General features: G+C 45.8%; 5 protein-coding genes across 6 annotated transcripts; 3 read left to right on the top strand and 2 right to left on the bottom strand.

The window, feature by feature from the left end:
- Positions 1-3,174: 3,174 nt before the first annotated feature.
- Positions 3,175-4,348, top strand: LOC136187977 (uncharacterized). Its single transcript, XM_065975686.1, has 4 exons — positions 3,175-3,365; positions 3,424-3,474; positions 3,522-3,671; positions 3,732-4,348. The coding sequence occupies exons 1-4, from the start codon at positions 3,189-3,191 to the stop codon at positions 4,164-4,166; spliced, it is 813 nt and encodes a 270-aa protein (XP_065831758.1). The 5' UTR covers positions 3,175-3,188; the 3' UTR covers positions 4,167-4,348.
- Positions 4,349-4,785: 437 nt separating this feature from the next.
- LOC136185309 (uncharacterized) lies at positions 4,786-5,587 on the bottom strand. Its single transcript, XM_065972420.1, has 2 exons — positions 5,462-5,587; positions 4,786-5,384 (listed from the first exon to the last, which is right to left on the bottom strand). The coding sequence occupies exons 1-2, from the start codon at positions 5,573-5,575 to the stop codon at positions 4,929-4,931; spliced, it is 570 nt and encodes a 189-aa protein (XP_065828492.1). The 5' UTR covers positions 5,576-5,587; the 3' UTR covers positions 4,786-4,928.
- A 2,392-nt stretch (positions 5,588-7,979) lies between these two features.
- LOC136187248 (uncharacterized) lies at positions 7,980-9,206 on the top strand. The gene is made up of 4 exons (XM_065974823.1): positions 7,980-8,220; positions 8,279-8,329; positions 8,377-8,526; positions 8,587-9,206. Exons 1-4 carry the CDS (start codon positions 8,044-8,046, stop codon positions 9,022-9,024), a joined length of 816 nt encoding a protein of 271 aa, XP_065830895.1. The 5' UTR covers positions 7,980-8,043; the 3' UTR covers positions 9,025-9,206.
- A 451-nt stretch (positions 9,207-9,657) lies between these two features.
- LOC136199383 (uncharacterized) lies at positions 9,658-10,457 on the bottom strand. The gene is made up of 2 exons (XM_065989557.1): positions 10,344-10,457; positions 9,658-10,266 (listed from the first exon to the last, which is right to left on the bottom strand). The coding sequence occupies exons 1-2, from the start codon at positions 10,455-10,457 to the stop codon at positions 9,811-9,813; spliced, it is 570 nt and encodes a 189-aa protein (XP_065845629.1). The 3' UTR covers positions 9,658-9,810.
- A 2,399-nt stretch (positions 10,458-12,856) lies between these two features.
- Positions 12,857-14,616, top strand: LOC136183939 (uncharacterized). 2 transcript variants are annotated; one of them, XR_010669271.1, is made up of 5 exons: positions 12,857-13,097; positions 13,156-13,206; positions 13,254-13,403; positions 13,464-14,467; positions 14,519-14,616. XR_010669271.1 is itself a non-coding variant. In XM_065970756.1 (4 exons), exons 1-4 carry the CDS (start codon positions 12,921-12,923, stop codon positions 13,896-13,898), a joined length of 813 nt encoding a protein of 270 aa, XP_065826828.1. In that variant the 5' UTR covers positions 12,857-12,920; the 3' UTR covers positions 13,899-14,616. The 2 variants fall into 2 exon arrangements, 1 of the variants encoding a protein (XP_065826828.1); XM_065970756.1 differs by having other exon boundaries at positions 13,464-14,616.
- Positions 14,617-15,058: the final 442 nt, after the last annotated feature.

Here is a 15,058-nt window from a genome sequence, read left to right as displayed (position 1 = left end):
ACACTAACTAGGCTAAAATCTCATGCAGGCAAACAGTACTGCTCTAGTATACTGGTCTCTTTTCACTCAATCTCGCTCACGGTCAACTCAAACAGATGAAACACAAACTGTTCAGGCTCGGACTCCCTGCACACTCGAAAACTAAGTCCTTGACTGGGTTTCAGTGTTTCATCGTACTGATGCGTCAATATTTTGCTACTTCCAGCGTACGTAAGTCCCACAGTATACGTGGGATGAAGTTCGATGCGCATGTTCCATTGAACGTCGCCAGGCGTGGAGTCGGCCACGTGACCGAATTCGGTCATTTGGCAGACGGCGCCGAAATTTCTTCCGGCGAAGTAGTACACGCCTAATCCGCTGTTATCATATTGGAAACCGACGCAGTAACTGCCATTGCTGTCGCAAACGACAAAAGAGGGATCGCTGTCATCGGCATCCGGTGGGTTCGAGAAATACAGTCCAACATGAATGACGATGTTGATTGCGAATGGAACGGCGATTCGCCACGTTCCGATGGCGCTGAATAGCGATAGAGCGAGATTCCACGCGAATAGAGGCCGTACGTCGCAGGTTAATTGAATCGTGGACGTCGTCTCATGTAGCCAAGACCAAGAGTCCTAAGGTCAAAGTCACATTCCCTACGTCATCATTCACTCGGGGTGCGCTCTATCGCACCTATTCTTCCAAAACGATCCTTCTACCCTATTCTGTCCCCCTAGCCTAAAAAAAGACAAAAGCGGAGTTGCTATGCACTACTTCCGGTTTACGTAATGTGAGGCAAAAGCGATCAATCCCTTGAGTATTCGCCCCTTTTTCGTGCGTAAGGGTCTGTCCCGTCAATCAGTAAAAACTTTCCCACATAACCCTTTTCATATCTTCGGTGAGAGAGTAGTAATGCGATCCGTACTGTAGACCCGCCATGTTTCTGCCACGCGGATTATACGGGAACTGTGAATCGAGGGCTAAACGCAAGTGCTCTATTGTCCCCGTTCAGCCATATAAATCGCTTTCGCCGCTCTTCTACGAACTATTCCAGTACTCTGATGTCTACTTAAGCGATTAAAATCAAGAAATGGGGCTAGGGATCGACGTACGAGGCGTGGAACGTATGACAAAGTCCTGAACTTCGTTTTATCTAAACCCCGTATGTCGGCCGAAGTAAGACATCTGTGTCGTTGCCTACGACGAACGCAGATCTATCTCACCGTTCTTTCACTGCTTATTCCAGTACTCCTGTGTCTGCTTGTCATCCTCGCGCTGTCTCTTGAACCTCGACTCCTTTTCTTTGTCACGCAGGGAGCCGTAAACTCTCCTCGTCGCAATTCGGCGTAGAAAACGCTTCTCGGTCCCAAGTCTCTTCAGAAAAAATCGATCGCGCACGAGATCTCGAAGCTCTTTAGGTCCTAAAGTCATTAGTCAAAGCTTCCTTACCCCCCTTCCAAAAACGATATACCCTCGTGAAATAGACATCGATTTCTAATATTTCATCAATTTTAATAATTTGTTACTGGGGACGCCAGTTTTCGTCAAATATAGACAGTTTAGCAAAGGCCTAATTTCAATAGTATTCCTTACCGGTAATTGCTTGAGACGTTTTCTTTACTGAGATTGCAAAGCCAAAAGGTCCACGTTTAATTAAATAATTGATGGAGTGAGCTCCTCCTTCTAACGCAAATGGACCATAAGCGTAGCCAGGCGTGGGCCCGGCCGCCACTTTTTCGTTCAATAACAAAAGTTCCTCTATGTGATAGTTCCAGTGGCGTAGCTATCAGGGCCCCGGGGGGCACGTGCCCCTCCAAAACTCTCCAAAATTGACAGCGCGCTAGGTTTTTGTCTATAGGGAGTGAGTTCAAAGGCGTTAATGCCTTCTTTCCTGCTTGAAAGATTGACGATAAATGGAGAAAACTGAAGTTACTGTTCTAATTACATGAAAATACGTACAGTAGGGCATCATCATTGAAACTTTTCTAGACTACGTCCCGCCACTTTTTAAAACCTTGCTACGCCACAAAGTCTTGAGAGAACTTCGCTCCCCTAGGCTACACTGACTCTGGATCATTCTTCGGTCTCTGCAGTCCTATATAGGGAAGCGAAGACACTCGCGGTGACGTTTAGGTTACCTTAGTATCCTTTTTTAGTATTGCGTCTAAATGGATATCAGCTAATTAAGTGATCGAATGGAGGGCGGGTTGGGGTTCGCGAGTGAGAGCTGGTGGTTATTGCAGCACATGGAGCCCAATCAACCGCCATTTGAACTGAAGCCACTTGGAAATAACTAAGGACTCAAGAAATTAAATTTTCTCGCTCTCTAGCAGACTCCCTCTCGCTTCGTAGAGATGATTTAGCTTCAATTCTGGCTTGACGGGATCGTCTCATCCAAAGACAATGAGAAAAGAAATATCCCGCCCACTTCCGGCTTGTGCAGACCTTATATACCTATTGCCACACAAATCCAAAAGTAATAGTCATCGATGAGATCAACGAATGTAATTAATGTACGAAGCGTGGAAAAAAGTTGCAGCCAAGAGAGGTTCCAACGGGTGTAGCTAGAGCGCGGCGGATCATATTAAACACACCTGGCTCATTCTGTGCATATTCATGCATGTAGAACAAAATTGGCACGGCGCAACGGCGTTTATTCATTCAGTGATTCATTCATTCCTTTACTATTTTTGACCGCGGGTTTTATTAGCGCGATCCTGGTGCGCAGCTGCCTCTTCAACTAATTCTGGTACGTTTCCTAAGCATTGCATAGTCTTAGTTATAGTGAGTCCTATGTACACATAGCGAACTAATTGAATTAAGCGTTGAGAAAAGGCGATAAAGATGTGCAGATTCGTTCGTTTTTTCTATTACTTGGCTTCTTTCACGCGGAAGTAATTTCGGAGAACGGTACAGGAGACCACGTACGATTTTCATACGTATGTATGTTCTTAGTATCCCAATACTCGCTGTGGCCTTGCCGCCTTCTTCAGGTCAAAAGTGAGACGAAGAAGTTCGTAGATACGAATAGATGAAGATATACGGCAAACGTGGCCTTCATATAACTGACGAAGGACTAAAGACATCCGGGAGCTGATGACGTCTCTCGTAGCAACCACGAACCCTATATAAATGCCAGTGCCCGCCTGAGCCCGCCACTTCTCTCACTTCGCGCTCTATCGGCTTCTACCGGCAGAAGTCAGAAAATGACGTCGTCCTTTTTGCTGGTGGTCATTGTTTCAAGTTCCTGGCTTGGATCTGCATCAGCTGAGTGTACAGGAGGCAATTCCGTTTTATCTGTTCCGTCATCCGGGCCCACTGTGTGTCTTCCACTTGACGACTACATTCGACTTCAAAAAGACGCATCCAGCGAAGGAGAATCGGTGAGTTATTACCGTCGTTTGATACGACTAAAAGAAGTTTAAGTCCATGCACGATCAGACAGACGCTCCTCCTCCAACATCCGCCGCTTCCGCATCAACTCCGAGTCAGGTAAACATTTCCTATGATCGACATTTTCTATGATTGACACACGACAGAACGTTTCGAGTTCGGCGCTGCTACTCTATCGCTACATGTCTCCTCTTTGGCTACAAACTCACGCCAATTTTACGGAGACACCATCTTCGGTGTCCGCACAAAATATCGAATTTGGTAGTGGACCAACGTACTACGGTGTATTGTTTAAAGTAAGTAGCTAATTTACACATGCGATAGACAGGCATTTTGATACTGTACGTGTGTCAAAGGTGAAATTGATTGAAGCTGGAGTTCTAAATGACGATCAAGCCTACTCCATTCAGATTGGCTTTTTCTTTACGGTTCCTAGCGACAGTGATCCGCGTCTTCAAATCTGCGACGGCAATTACTGCGCGGGTTTTTGGTACTACGATCCAAACAGTGCTTATGCTTCCTACGGCATTGATTCAGTTAGCACATGTAGCAGCTCATCTAGTAGCGGCATCGGTGCTCCACAATCATCTACAACTAACTGGAACATTCGCCTTGAAATTCATCCGGATTCTACGTCAGGAATTACGTACGTTAGCACAACATCATTGACATATGAGTACAGTCAAAAATTGAAGCCGAGTCAAGGTCTTCACTTCAAAGTGTGCAGAGATAACACAGGCGAAACGTATCAATTTCATCTGTTCGAGCTGGCTTTGTATTCGAACAAATAAACGCTTCAATTCAATGTCGTTTTCTCTGTTTCTTTTAGTACTAATGTAGCAGGAAATCGTCGTGGTGTATCAATTTTTCGTTTAGCTATTGATTATTAGTCGACGTGCATGTTTTTATAGCCTCAGTATCTTATATGATTGAAAATAAGAAGTTTATTTGAAAAACTCATCATGTCATGAAATACCTTGATGGCAGATGAATGGGGGTGAGGCATCAGCTCCCCGTATTAGGGTTTGCCTGCTCTATACGGATGCTTTCATCGCTCCTCGCCTAGCTCTTCCAGTACTCTAATGTCTACTAGAACGATTAAACTCAAGAAATGGAGCGAGGGATAAGTGTACGAAGCGTCGAAGGTACAACAATCTCGACAGATTCATTTAGAACAAATCCCGTATGTGGTAGAAGGAATGGCGTTTGTCGATGTTTGCGGAGAGCGCGGATCGCTTTCACCGTTCGTCCACTAGCGATTCCAGTGCACTGATGTCTTTTTGCCATTTCTGCGCTGTTTCCTATCCCTCAACGCCTTCAGGACGCCCTCACTCTGTAAAAAACGCCGAAGATCTCTTCCAAGACCAAGAGTCTGTAAAATATGCTGACTGGAGGAGCAGAGGATTCTCCTTCCAAGCTCTAGACTCCGTATAAGATCACATGCACTTCTATTTTTTTGGACACACAAAAAAAGCAAACAAAGCTACCAGCGCTTTTTGACACTAACTAGGCTAAAATCTCATGCAGGCAAACAGTTTAGTACGTGTCTCTTTTCACTCAATCTCGCTCACGGTCAACTCAAACAGATGAAACACAAACTGTTCAGGCTCGGACTCCCTGCACACTCGAAAACTAAGTCCTTGACTGGATTTCAGTGTTTCATCGTACTGATGCGTCAATATTTTGCTACTTCCAGCGTACGTAAGTCCCACAGTATACGTGGGATGAAGTTCGATGCGCATGTTCCATTGAACGTCGCCAGGCGTGGAGTCGGCCACGTGACCGAATTCGGTCATTTGGCAGACGGCGCCGAAATTTCTTCCGGCGAAGTAGTACACGCTTAGTCCGCTGTTATCATATTGGAAACCGACGCAGTAACTGCCATTGCTGTCGCAAACGACAAAAGAGGGATCGCTGTCATCGGCATCCGGTGGGTTCGAGAAATATAGTCCAATGTGAATGACGTAGCGCTTCGCGTCATCGAGAACTCCGGCGTCGATCAGACTAGCCTTAAATAAAATCAGCGAGAAAGCGGCTCAAGTTTTTGCCGTTGTGACGCTAGAAATTAGAAGAACGAGCTACTTACTTTGAATAACAAACCGTGAGAAAGAGATCCGGACCCGAATTCGACGGCTTGTGTGGACACGGAAGACGGCGTCTCTGAAAAATTGGCGCTCGTGTTGAGCCACGTGGGCGACATGTAACGGTACAATAGTTCTCGTCTGCCCGATTCTTGGGAAGCGGACTAAACGACGGGCCGTCGACGTACAGCCGGCGTAATTACATAAACGAACGTACATATGTTGTAGTCACCTTCGCGTCCGAGTCGGCGGATACGAGCCGCATGTATTCATCGAGTGGAAGGTAAATCGTGGGGCCCGATGACGGCACAATTGACACGCGACGGTGCGTGCATCCCGCCTCGTCTTCCGACGCTGAGCCCAAGCGCAGTAGGCATATTATCATCGTTACCAACGATGCGGTGCTCGCGAGAAACATTGCTAAACTTGAAGAGTCACGGCGGCGAAACGCTTGAGAGAATGCTTTAGAAAGCCTCCTGAAATATATTCAGCTACGTCACTCATTAGGCGGCGTGTTTAGCATGATTGGCTAATTGACCAGATATCTTGGCATCTAGCCGAGACACTGCATTTGAAAAATCAATGAGATAACACATAAACGTTCAATATAATGCAGAATTCTCTCTACATTGAGATCCTAAAAATAGTTTTGTTTCTTGGCGCCCGCAGGGCGGAAGACGACCTGTTCTAATCTAATCCGGGTCCGTAATGACCGTAAATTACTGCTTGAGGTGTCTTCGCGCAGCTTCTCGCAGCGTTTCTGTGAAACGAACGGTTATTTCTGCCTCCCACTCACTCGGTCGGCTTCCTGGCCTTCAAACGTACCTTATATAAAAGCGGTGTTGCTGAAATACTGATCAGAGCACTCTTACTGTAGGTACCTTTTTTGAAATATTCTACAGCAGGACAGGTAAAGAAGAAAGAACGGGCATTCTCTTTCCGTACAGACTCCGTAAATAAAAGTCAGACCAGCACATATGTTCTCCCTTTGGGGGCCCCTGCACCTAGACTAGACTCTGACTCAGCGTAGAGTTCAATGCACGTTGCACGCGTCCATTCAGGGATAAACTGCTGCATTTGTACGCAGTACGCGAACGCATATGCTAATCTAGCTACTTTATTGATTCAATTCATCTAATCTAGACAGGCAAACAGTACGGCGGTGGTGGCGTTGAATCGCGCCTCGATTTCGTCAAGCCAGCGCATGGCGGAAGGCTCAGCTGGGACTATGAATGCTTATATGCGTGATGAGCATGGGGGAGAAAGGTAAAGACAAAGGTGTCGGCCGGCTCTGATTAGTGGATTTATTACGTAGGAGTGTGCTGCAGGGTCATGGCCGGCGCAGTTGCGGTCACTCTGACCTTCTGGCCGCTACCGCAGCACTCTCGGTCTTTAAACATATCTAATTTGAGTGTAGTGCTGAAAAGACAGACTAAAGCGCTGTAGGTGCTTTCTAAAATATGCTGACTGGAGGAGCAGAGGATTCTCCTTCCAAGCTTTAAACGTTTGCTCGCTTTTCGTTCGAACGTGAATCCTCAAAGTCACCTTGCCTACGTTCCCATTTGCTCGGGTTTGCTCTAATCTTCCAAAATAATCCTACACCGGAAAAATCCTTTTATTCCGTTACACAACCGCCATTCGAACTGAAGCCACTTGGAAATACTCAGGACTCAAAAAATTAAATTTCCTCGCTCTTTAGCAGACTCCCTCTCGCTTCGTAGAGATGATTTAGCTTCAATTTTGGCTTGACGGGATCGTCTCATCCAAAGACAATGAGAAAAGAAATCCCGCCCACTTCCGGCTTGTGCAGACCTTATATACCTATTGCCACACGCAGCGTTTACAAATTAGTCATCGATGAGATGAACGAATGTAAAAAGGGATTAATGTACGAAGCGTGGAAAAAAGTTACAGCCAAGAGAGGTTCCAACGGGTGTAGCTAGAGCACGGCGGATCATATTAAACACACCTGGCTCATTCTGTGCATATTCATGCATGTAGAACAAAATTGGCACGACGCAACGGCGTTTATTCATTCAGTGATTCATTCATTCCCTTACTATTTTTGACCGGGAGTTTTATTAGCGCGATACAGGTGCGCAGCTGCCTCTTCAACTAATTCTGGTACGTTTCCTAAGCATTGCATAGTCTTAGTCATAGTGAGTCCTATGTACACATAGCGAACTAATTGAATTAAGCGTTGAGAAAAGGCGATAAAGATGTGCAGATTAGTTTGTTTTTTCTATTACTTGGCTTCTTTCACGCAGAAGTAATTTCGGCGAACGGTACAGGAGACCACGATTTTCATACGTATGTACCGGTATGTTCTTAGTATCACAATACTTGCTGTGGGCTTGCTGTGGCCTTGCCGCCTTCTTCAGGTCAAAAGTGAGACGAAGAAGTTCGTAGATACGAATAGATGGCAAACGTGGCCTTCATGCCGGCCTTCATACTGTAAACTGACGAAGGGCTAAGGACATCCGGGAGCTGATGACGTCTCTCGTAGCAACCACGAACCCTATATAAATATTTGCCAGTGCCCGCCACTTCTCTCACATCGCGCTCTATTGGCTTCTACGTTCAGAAGATGACGTCGTCCTTTTTGCTGGTGGTCATTGTTTCAAGTTCCTGGCTTGGATCTGCATCAGCTGAGTGTACAGGAGCCAATTCCGTTTTATCTGTTCCGTCATCGGGGCCAACTGTGTGTCTTCCATATGACGACTACATTCAACTTCAAAAAGACGCATCCAGCGAAGGAGAATCGGTGAGTTAGTACCGTCGTTTGATACGACTAAATGAAGTTTAAGTCCATGCACGTACAGACGGACGCTCCTCCTCCAACATCCGCCGTTTCCGCATCAACTCCGAGTCAGGTAAACATTTCCTATGATCGACATTTTCTATGATTGACACACGACAGAGCGTTTCGAGTTCGGCGCTGCTACTCTATCGCTACATGTCTCCTCTTTGGCTACAAACTCACGCCAATTTTACGGAGACACCATCTTCGGTGTCCGCGCAAAATATCGAATTTGGTAGTGGAACAACGAACTACGGTGTATTGTTTAAAGTAAGTAGCTAATTTACACATGCGATAGACAGGCATTTTGATACTGTACGTGTGTCAAAGGTGAAATTGATTGAAGCTGGAATTCTAAATGACGATCAAGCCTACTCCATTCACATTGGCTTTTTCTTAGCGGATCCCGGCGACAGTGATCCGACTCTTCAAATCTGCGACGGCAATTACTGCGCGGGTTTTTTCTACTTTGATCCAAACAGTGCTCGTGCTTCGTGGGGCATTGATTCAGTTAGCACATGTAGCAGCGCACAGAGTAGTAGCGGCATCAGTGCACCACAATCATCTACAACTAACTGGAACATTCGCCTTGAAATTCATCCGAATTCTACGTCAGGAATTACGTACGTTAGCACAACTTCATTCACATATGAGTACAGTCAAAAATTGAAGCCGAGTCGAGGTCTTCACTTCAAAGTGTGCAGACAGAACACAGGCGAAACGTTTCAATTTCATCTGTTCGAGCTTGCTGTGTATTCGAACAAATAAACGCTTCAATTCAATGCCGTTTTCTCTGTTTCTTTTAGTACTAATGTAGCAGGAAATCGTCGTGGTGTATCAATTTTTCGTTTAGCTATTGATTATTAGTCGACGTGCATGTTTTTATAGCCTCAGTATCTTATATGATTGAAAATAAGAAGTTTATTTGAAAAACTCATCATGTCATGAAATACCTTGATGGCAGATGAATGGGGGTGAGGCATCAGCTCCCCGTATTAGGGTTTTCCTGCTCTATACGGATGCTTTCATCGCTCCTCGCCTAGCTCTTCCAGTACTCTAATGTCTACTAGAGCGATTAAACTCAAGAAATGGAGCGAGGGATAAGTGTACGAAGCGTCGAAGGTACAACAATCTCGATGGATTCATTTAGAACAAACCCCGTATGTCGTCAGAAGGGATGGCGTTTGTCGATGTTTGCGGAGAGCGCGGATCGCTTTCACCGTTCGTCCACTAGCGATTCCAGTGCACTGATGTCTTTTTGCCATTTCTGCGCTGTTTCCTATCCCTCAACGCCTTCAGGACGCCGTCACTCTGTAAAAAACGCCGAAGGTCTCTTCCAAGACCAAGAGTCTGTAGGTGCTTTCTAAAATATGCTGACTGGAGGAGCAGAGGATTCTCCTTGCAAGCTCTAGACTCCGTATAAGATCACATGCTCTTCTATTTTTTGGACACACAAAAAAAGCAAACAAAGCTACCAGCGCTTTTTGACACTAACTAGGCTAAAATCTCATGCAGGCAAACAGTACTGCTACCGGTCAGTATACTGGTCTCTTTTCACTCAATCTCGCTCACGGTCAACTCAAACAGATAAAACGCAAACTGTTCAGGCTCGGACTCCCTGCACACTCGAAAACTAAGTCCTCGACTGGGTTTCAGTGTTTCATCGTACTGATGCGTCAATATTTTGCTAGTTCCAGCGTACGTAAGTCCCACAGTATACGTGGGATGAAGTTCGATGCGCATGTTCCATTGAACGTCGCCAGGCGTGGAGTCGGCCACGTGACCGAATTCGGTCATTTGGCAGACGGCGCCGAAATTTCTTCCGGCGAAGTAGTACACGCTTAGTCCGCTGTTATCATATTGGAAACCGACGCAGTAACTGCCATTGCTGTCGCAAACGACAAAAGAGGGATCGCTGTCATCGGCATCCGGCGGATTCGAGAAATACAGTCCAATATGAATGACGTAGCGCTTCGCGTCATCGAGAACTCCGGCGTCGATCAGACTAGCCTTAAATAAAATCAGCGAGAAAGCGACTCAGGTTTTTGCCGTTGTGACGCTAGAAATTAGAAGAACGAGCTACTTACTTTGAATAACAAACCGTGAGAAAGAGATCCGGATCCGAATTCGACGGCTTGTGTGGACACGGAAGACGGCGTCTCTGAAAAATTGGCGCTCGTGTTGAGCCACGTGGGCGACATGTAACGGTACACCAGTTCTCGTCTGCCCGATTCTTGGGAAGCGGACTAAACGACGGGCCGTCGACGTACAGCCGGCGTAATTACATAAACGAACGTACATATGTTGTAGTCACCTTCGCGTCCGAGTCGGCGGATACGAGCCGCATGTATTCATCGAGTGGAAGGTAAATCGTGGGGCCCGATGACGGCACAATTGACACGCGACGGTGCGTGCATCCCGCCTCGTCTTCCGACGCTGAGCCCAAGCGCAGTAGGCATATTATCATCGTTACCAACGATGCGGTGCTCGCGAGAAACATTGCTAAACTTGAAGAGTCACGGCGGCGAAACGCTTGAGAGAATGCTTTAGAAAGCCTCCTGAAATATATTCAGCTACGTCACTCATTAGGCGGCGTGTTTAGCATGATTGGCTAATTGACCAGATCTCTTGGCATCTAGCCGAGACACTGCATTTGAAAAATCAATGAGATAACACATAAACGTTCAATATAATGCAGAATTCTCTCTACATTGAGATCCTAAAAATAGTTTTGTTTTTTGGCGCCCGCAGGGCGGAAGACGACCTGTTCTAATCTAATCCGGGTCCGTAATGACCGTAAATTACTGCTTGAGGTGTCTTCGCGCAGCTTCTCGCAGCGTTTCTGTTAAACGAACGGTTATTTCTGCCTCCCACTCACTCGATCGGCTTCCTGGCCTTCAAACGTACCTTATATAAAAGCGGTGTTGCTGAAATACTGATCAGAGCACTCTTAGGTACCTTTTTTGAAATATTCTACAGCAGGACAGGTAAAGAAGAAAGAACGGGCATTCTCTTTCCGTACAGACTCCGTAAATAAAAGTCAGACCAGCACATATGTTCTCCCTTTGGGGGCCCCTGCACCTAGACTAGACTCTGACTCAGCGTAGAGTTCAATGCACGTTGCACGCGTCCATTCAGGGATAAACTGCTGCATTTGTACGCAGTACGCGAACGCATATGCTAATCTAGCTACTTTATTGATTCAATTCATCTAATCTAGACAGGCAAACAGTACGGCGGTGGTGGCGTTGAATCGCGCCTCGATTTCGTCAAACCAGCGCATGGCGGAAGGCTCAGCTGGGACTATGAATGCTTATATGCGTGATGAGCATGGGGGAGAAAGGTAAAGACAAAGGTGTCGGCCGGCTCTGATTAGTGGATTTATTACGTAGGAGTGTGCTGCAGGGTCATGGCCGGCGCAGTTGCGGTCACTCTGACCTTCTGGCCGCTACCGCAGCACTCTCGGTCTTTAAACATATCTAATTTGAGTGTAGTGCTGAAAAGACAGACTAAAGCGCTGTAGGTGCTTTCTAAAATATGCTGACTGGAGGAGCAGAGGATTCTCCTTCCAAGCTTTAAACGTTTGCTCGCTTTTCGTTCGAACGTGAATCCTCAAAGTCACCTTGCCTACGTTCCCATTTGCTCGGGTTTGCTCTAATCTTCCAAAATAATCCTACACCGGAAAAATCCTTTTATTCCGTTACACAACCGCCATTCGAACTGAAGCCACTTGGAAATACTCAGGACTCAAAAAATTAAATTTTCTCGCTCTTTAGCAGACTCCCTCTCGCTTCGTAGAGATGATTTAGCTTCAATTCTGGCTTGACGGGATCGTCTCATCCAAAGACAATGAGAAAAGAAATCCCGCCCACTTCCGGCTTGTGCAGACCTTATATACCTATTGCCACACGCAGCGTTTACAAATTAGTCATCGATGAGATGAACGAATGTAAAAAGGGATTAATGTACGAAGCGTGGAAAAAAGTTACAGCCAAGAGAGGTTCCAACGGGTGTAGCTAGAGCGCGGCGGATCATATTAAACACACCTGGCTCATTCTGTGCATATTCATGCATGTAGAACAAAATTGGCACGACACAACGGCGTTTATTCATTCAGTGATTCATTCATTCCCTTACTATTTTTGACCGCGAGTTTTATTAGCGCGATACAGGTGCGCAGCTGCCTCTTCAACTAATTCTGGTACGTTTCCTAAGCATTGCATAGTCTTAGTCATAGTGAGTCCTATGTACACATAGCGAACTAATTGAATTAAGCGTTGAGAAAAGGCGATAAAGATGTGCAGATTAGTTTGTTTTTTCTATTACTTGGCTTCTTTCACGCAGAAGTAATTTCGGCGAACGGTACAGGAGACCACGATTTTCATACGTATGTACCGGTATGTTCTTAGTATCACAATACTTGCTGTGGGCTTGCTGTGGCCTTGCCGCCTTCTTCAGGTCAAAAGTGAGACGAAGAAGTTCGTAGATACGAATAGATGGCAAACGTGGCCTTCATGCCGGCCTTCATACTGTAAACTGACGAAGGGCTAAGGACATCCGGGAGCTGATGACGTCTCTCGTAGCAACCACGAACCCTATATAAATATTTGCCAGTGCCCGCCACTTCTCTCACATCGCGCTCTATTGGCTTCTACGTTCAGAAGATGACGTCGTCCTTTTTGCTGGTGGTCATTGTTTCAAGTTCCTGGCTTGGATCTGCATCAGCTGAGTGTACAGGAGCCAATTCCGTTTTATCTGTTCCGTCATCGGGGCCAACTGTGTGTCTTCCATATGACGACTACATTCAACTTCAAAAAGACGCATCCAGCGAAGGAGAATCGGTGAGTTAGTACCGTCGTTTGATACGACTAAATGAAGTTTAAGTCCATGCACGTACAGACGGACGCTCCTCCTCCAACATCCGCCGTTTCCGCATCAACTCCGAGTCAGGTAAACATTTCCTATGATCGACATTTTCTATGATTGACACACGACAGAGCGTTTCGAGTTCGGCGCTGCTACTCTATCGCTACATGTCTCCTCTTTGGCTACAAACTCACGCCAATTTTACGGAGACACCATCTTCGGTGTCCGCACAAAATATCGAATTTGGTAGTGGACCAACGTACTACGGTGTATTGTTTAAAGTAAGTAGCTAATTTACACATGCGATAGACAGGCATTTTGATACTGTACGTGTGTCAAAGGTGAAATTGATTGAAGCTGGAATTCTAAATGACGATCAAGCCTACTCCATTCACATTGGCTTTTTCTTAGCGGATCCCGGCGACAGTGATCCGACTCTTCAAATCTGCGACGGCAATTACTGCGTGGGTTTTCGGTACGCAGATCCAAACAGTGCTTATGCTTCGTGGGGCATTGATTCAGTTAGCACATGTAGCAGCTCATCTGGTAGCGGCATCACTGCACCACAATCATCTACAACTAACTGGAACATTCGCCTTGAAATTCATCCGAATTCTACGTCAGGAATTACGTACGTTAGCACAAATTCACTGACACATGAGTACAGTCAAAAATTGAAGCCGAGTCGAGGTCTTCACTTCAAAGTGTGCAGACAGAACACAAACGAAGCGTTTCAATTTCATCTGTTCGAGCTGGCTGTGTATTCGAACAAATAAACGCTTCAATTCAATGTCGTTTTCTCTGTTTCTTTTAGTACTAATGGAGCCGACCACCAGAGTTGTACGGGTGGAGCCCGTATAACGGCGGAGGGAGGCTCTCTCAAACGTGATCTTAGGGCCGGAAGTGTCTGTCTGTATGTACGTCTGTTCGGTACAGTATTGTGACGTCACATAGGAAAACCCTTACTTTGTAAAGCGCATGCGCGAAATGGGGCCCAAAACGGTGACCCGAAAAAGGCGATTTACGGTGCGAATAAAGCGTTTTTTCTTTCATAAACAGAAGAAATGCTTAGAAACCCCTGTAACAAATTGTTCGGTGGTATTTTCCTTTTTATAAATGCGCTGAGAAGGCGAAACGACGGTTTTGATTGTCACACTCTGACGTCACAATCAAAAGTATCCACTTATGTACAGTATGTGGGTGGGTATGTACGCGAGTACGGGTAACAAAAAAAATGACCCGTACAAATACAGAGCACATTATCAAATGGGCTTATCAAATACAGTGTACGTCAGAAAAGCGCCCAATTAGGAAAACATTGCAATCATGCTTGCAAGTATTTACGGTGTGTAGGTAGGCTGAGATGTAGTACGTACAGTGTAGCTAACGGCTGTAGTCACTGACCACAACATAAAAAATTATGACGTCACACTATGTTATGCACTCGCGTACGGTAAGCGGTGGGAGGCTCTGCATGATGGCAACACGGTGAACACCGGGCCATCATCCTCTAGTGTAGCAGGAAATCGTCGTGGTGTATCAATTTTCGTTTAGCTATTGATTATTAGTCGACGTGCATGTTTTTATAGCCTCAGTATCTTATATGATAGAAAATAAGAAGTTTATTTGAAAAACTCATCATGTCATGAAATACCTTGATGGCAGATGAATGGGGGTGAGGCATCAGCTCCCCGTATTAGGGTTTGCCTGCTCTATATGGATGCTTTCATCGCTCCTCGTCTAGCTCTTCCAGTACTCTAATGTCTACTAGAGTGATTAAACTCAAGAAATGGAGCGAGGGATTAGTGTACGAAGCGTCGAAGGTACAACAATCTCGACAGATTCATTTAGAACAAATCCCGTATGTGGAATGGCGTTTGTCGATGTTTGCGGAGAGCGCGGATCGCTTTCACCGTTCGTCCACTAGCGATTCCAG

Source organism: Oscarella lobularis, chromosome 1 (genome assembly GCF_947507565.1).
Source record: "Oscarella lobularis chromosome 1, ooOscLobu1.1, whole genome shotgun sequence".
NCBI lineage: Eukaryota > Metazoa > Porifera > Homoscleromorpha > Homosclerophorida > Oscarellidae > Oscarella > Oscarella lobularis.
Note: the sequence above shows the minus strand (reverse complement) of the source record. Positions and strands in the feature narration are given on the sequence as shown.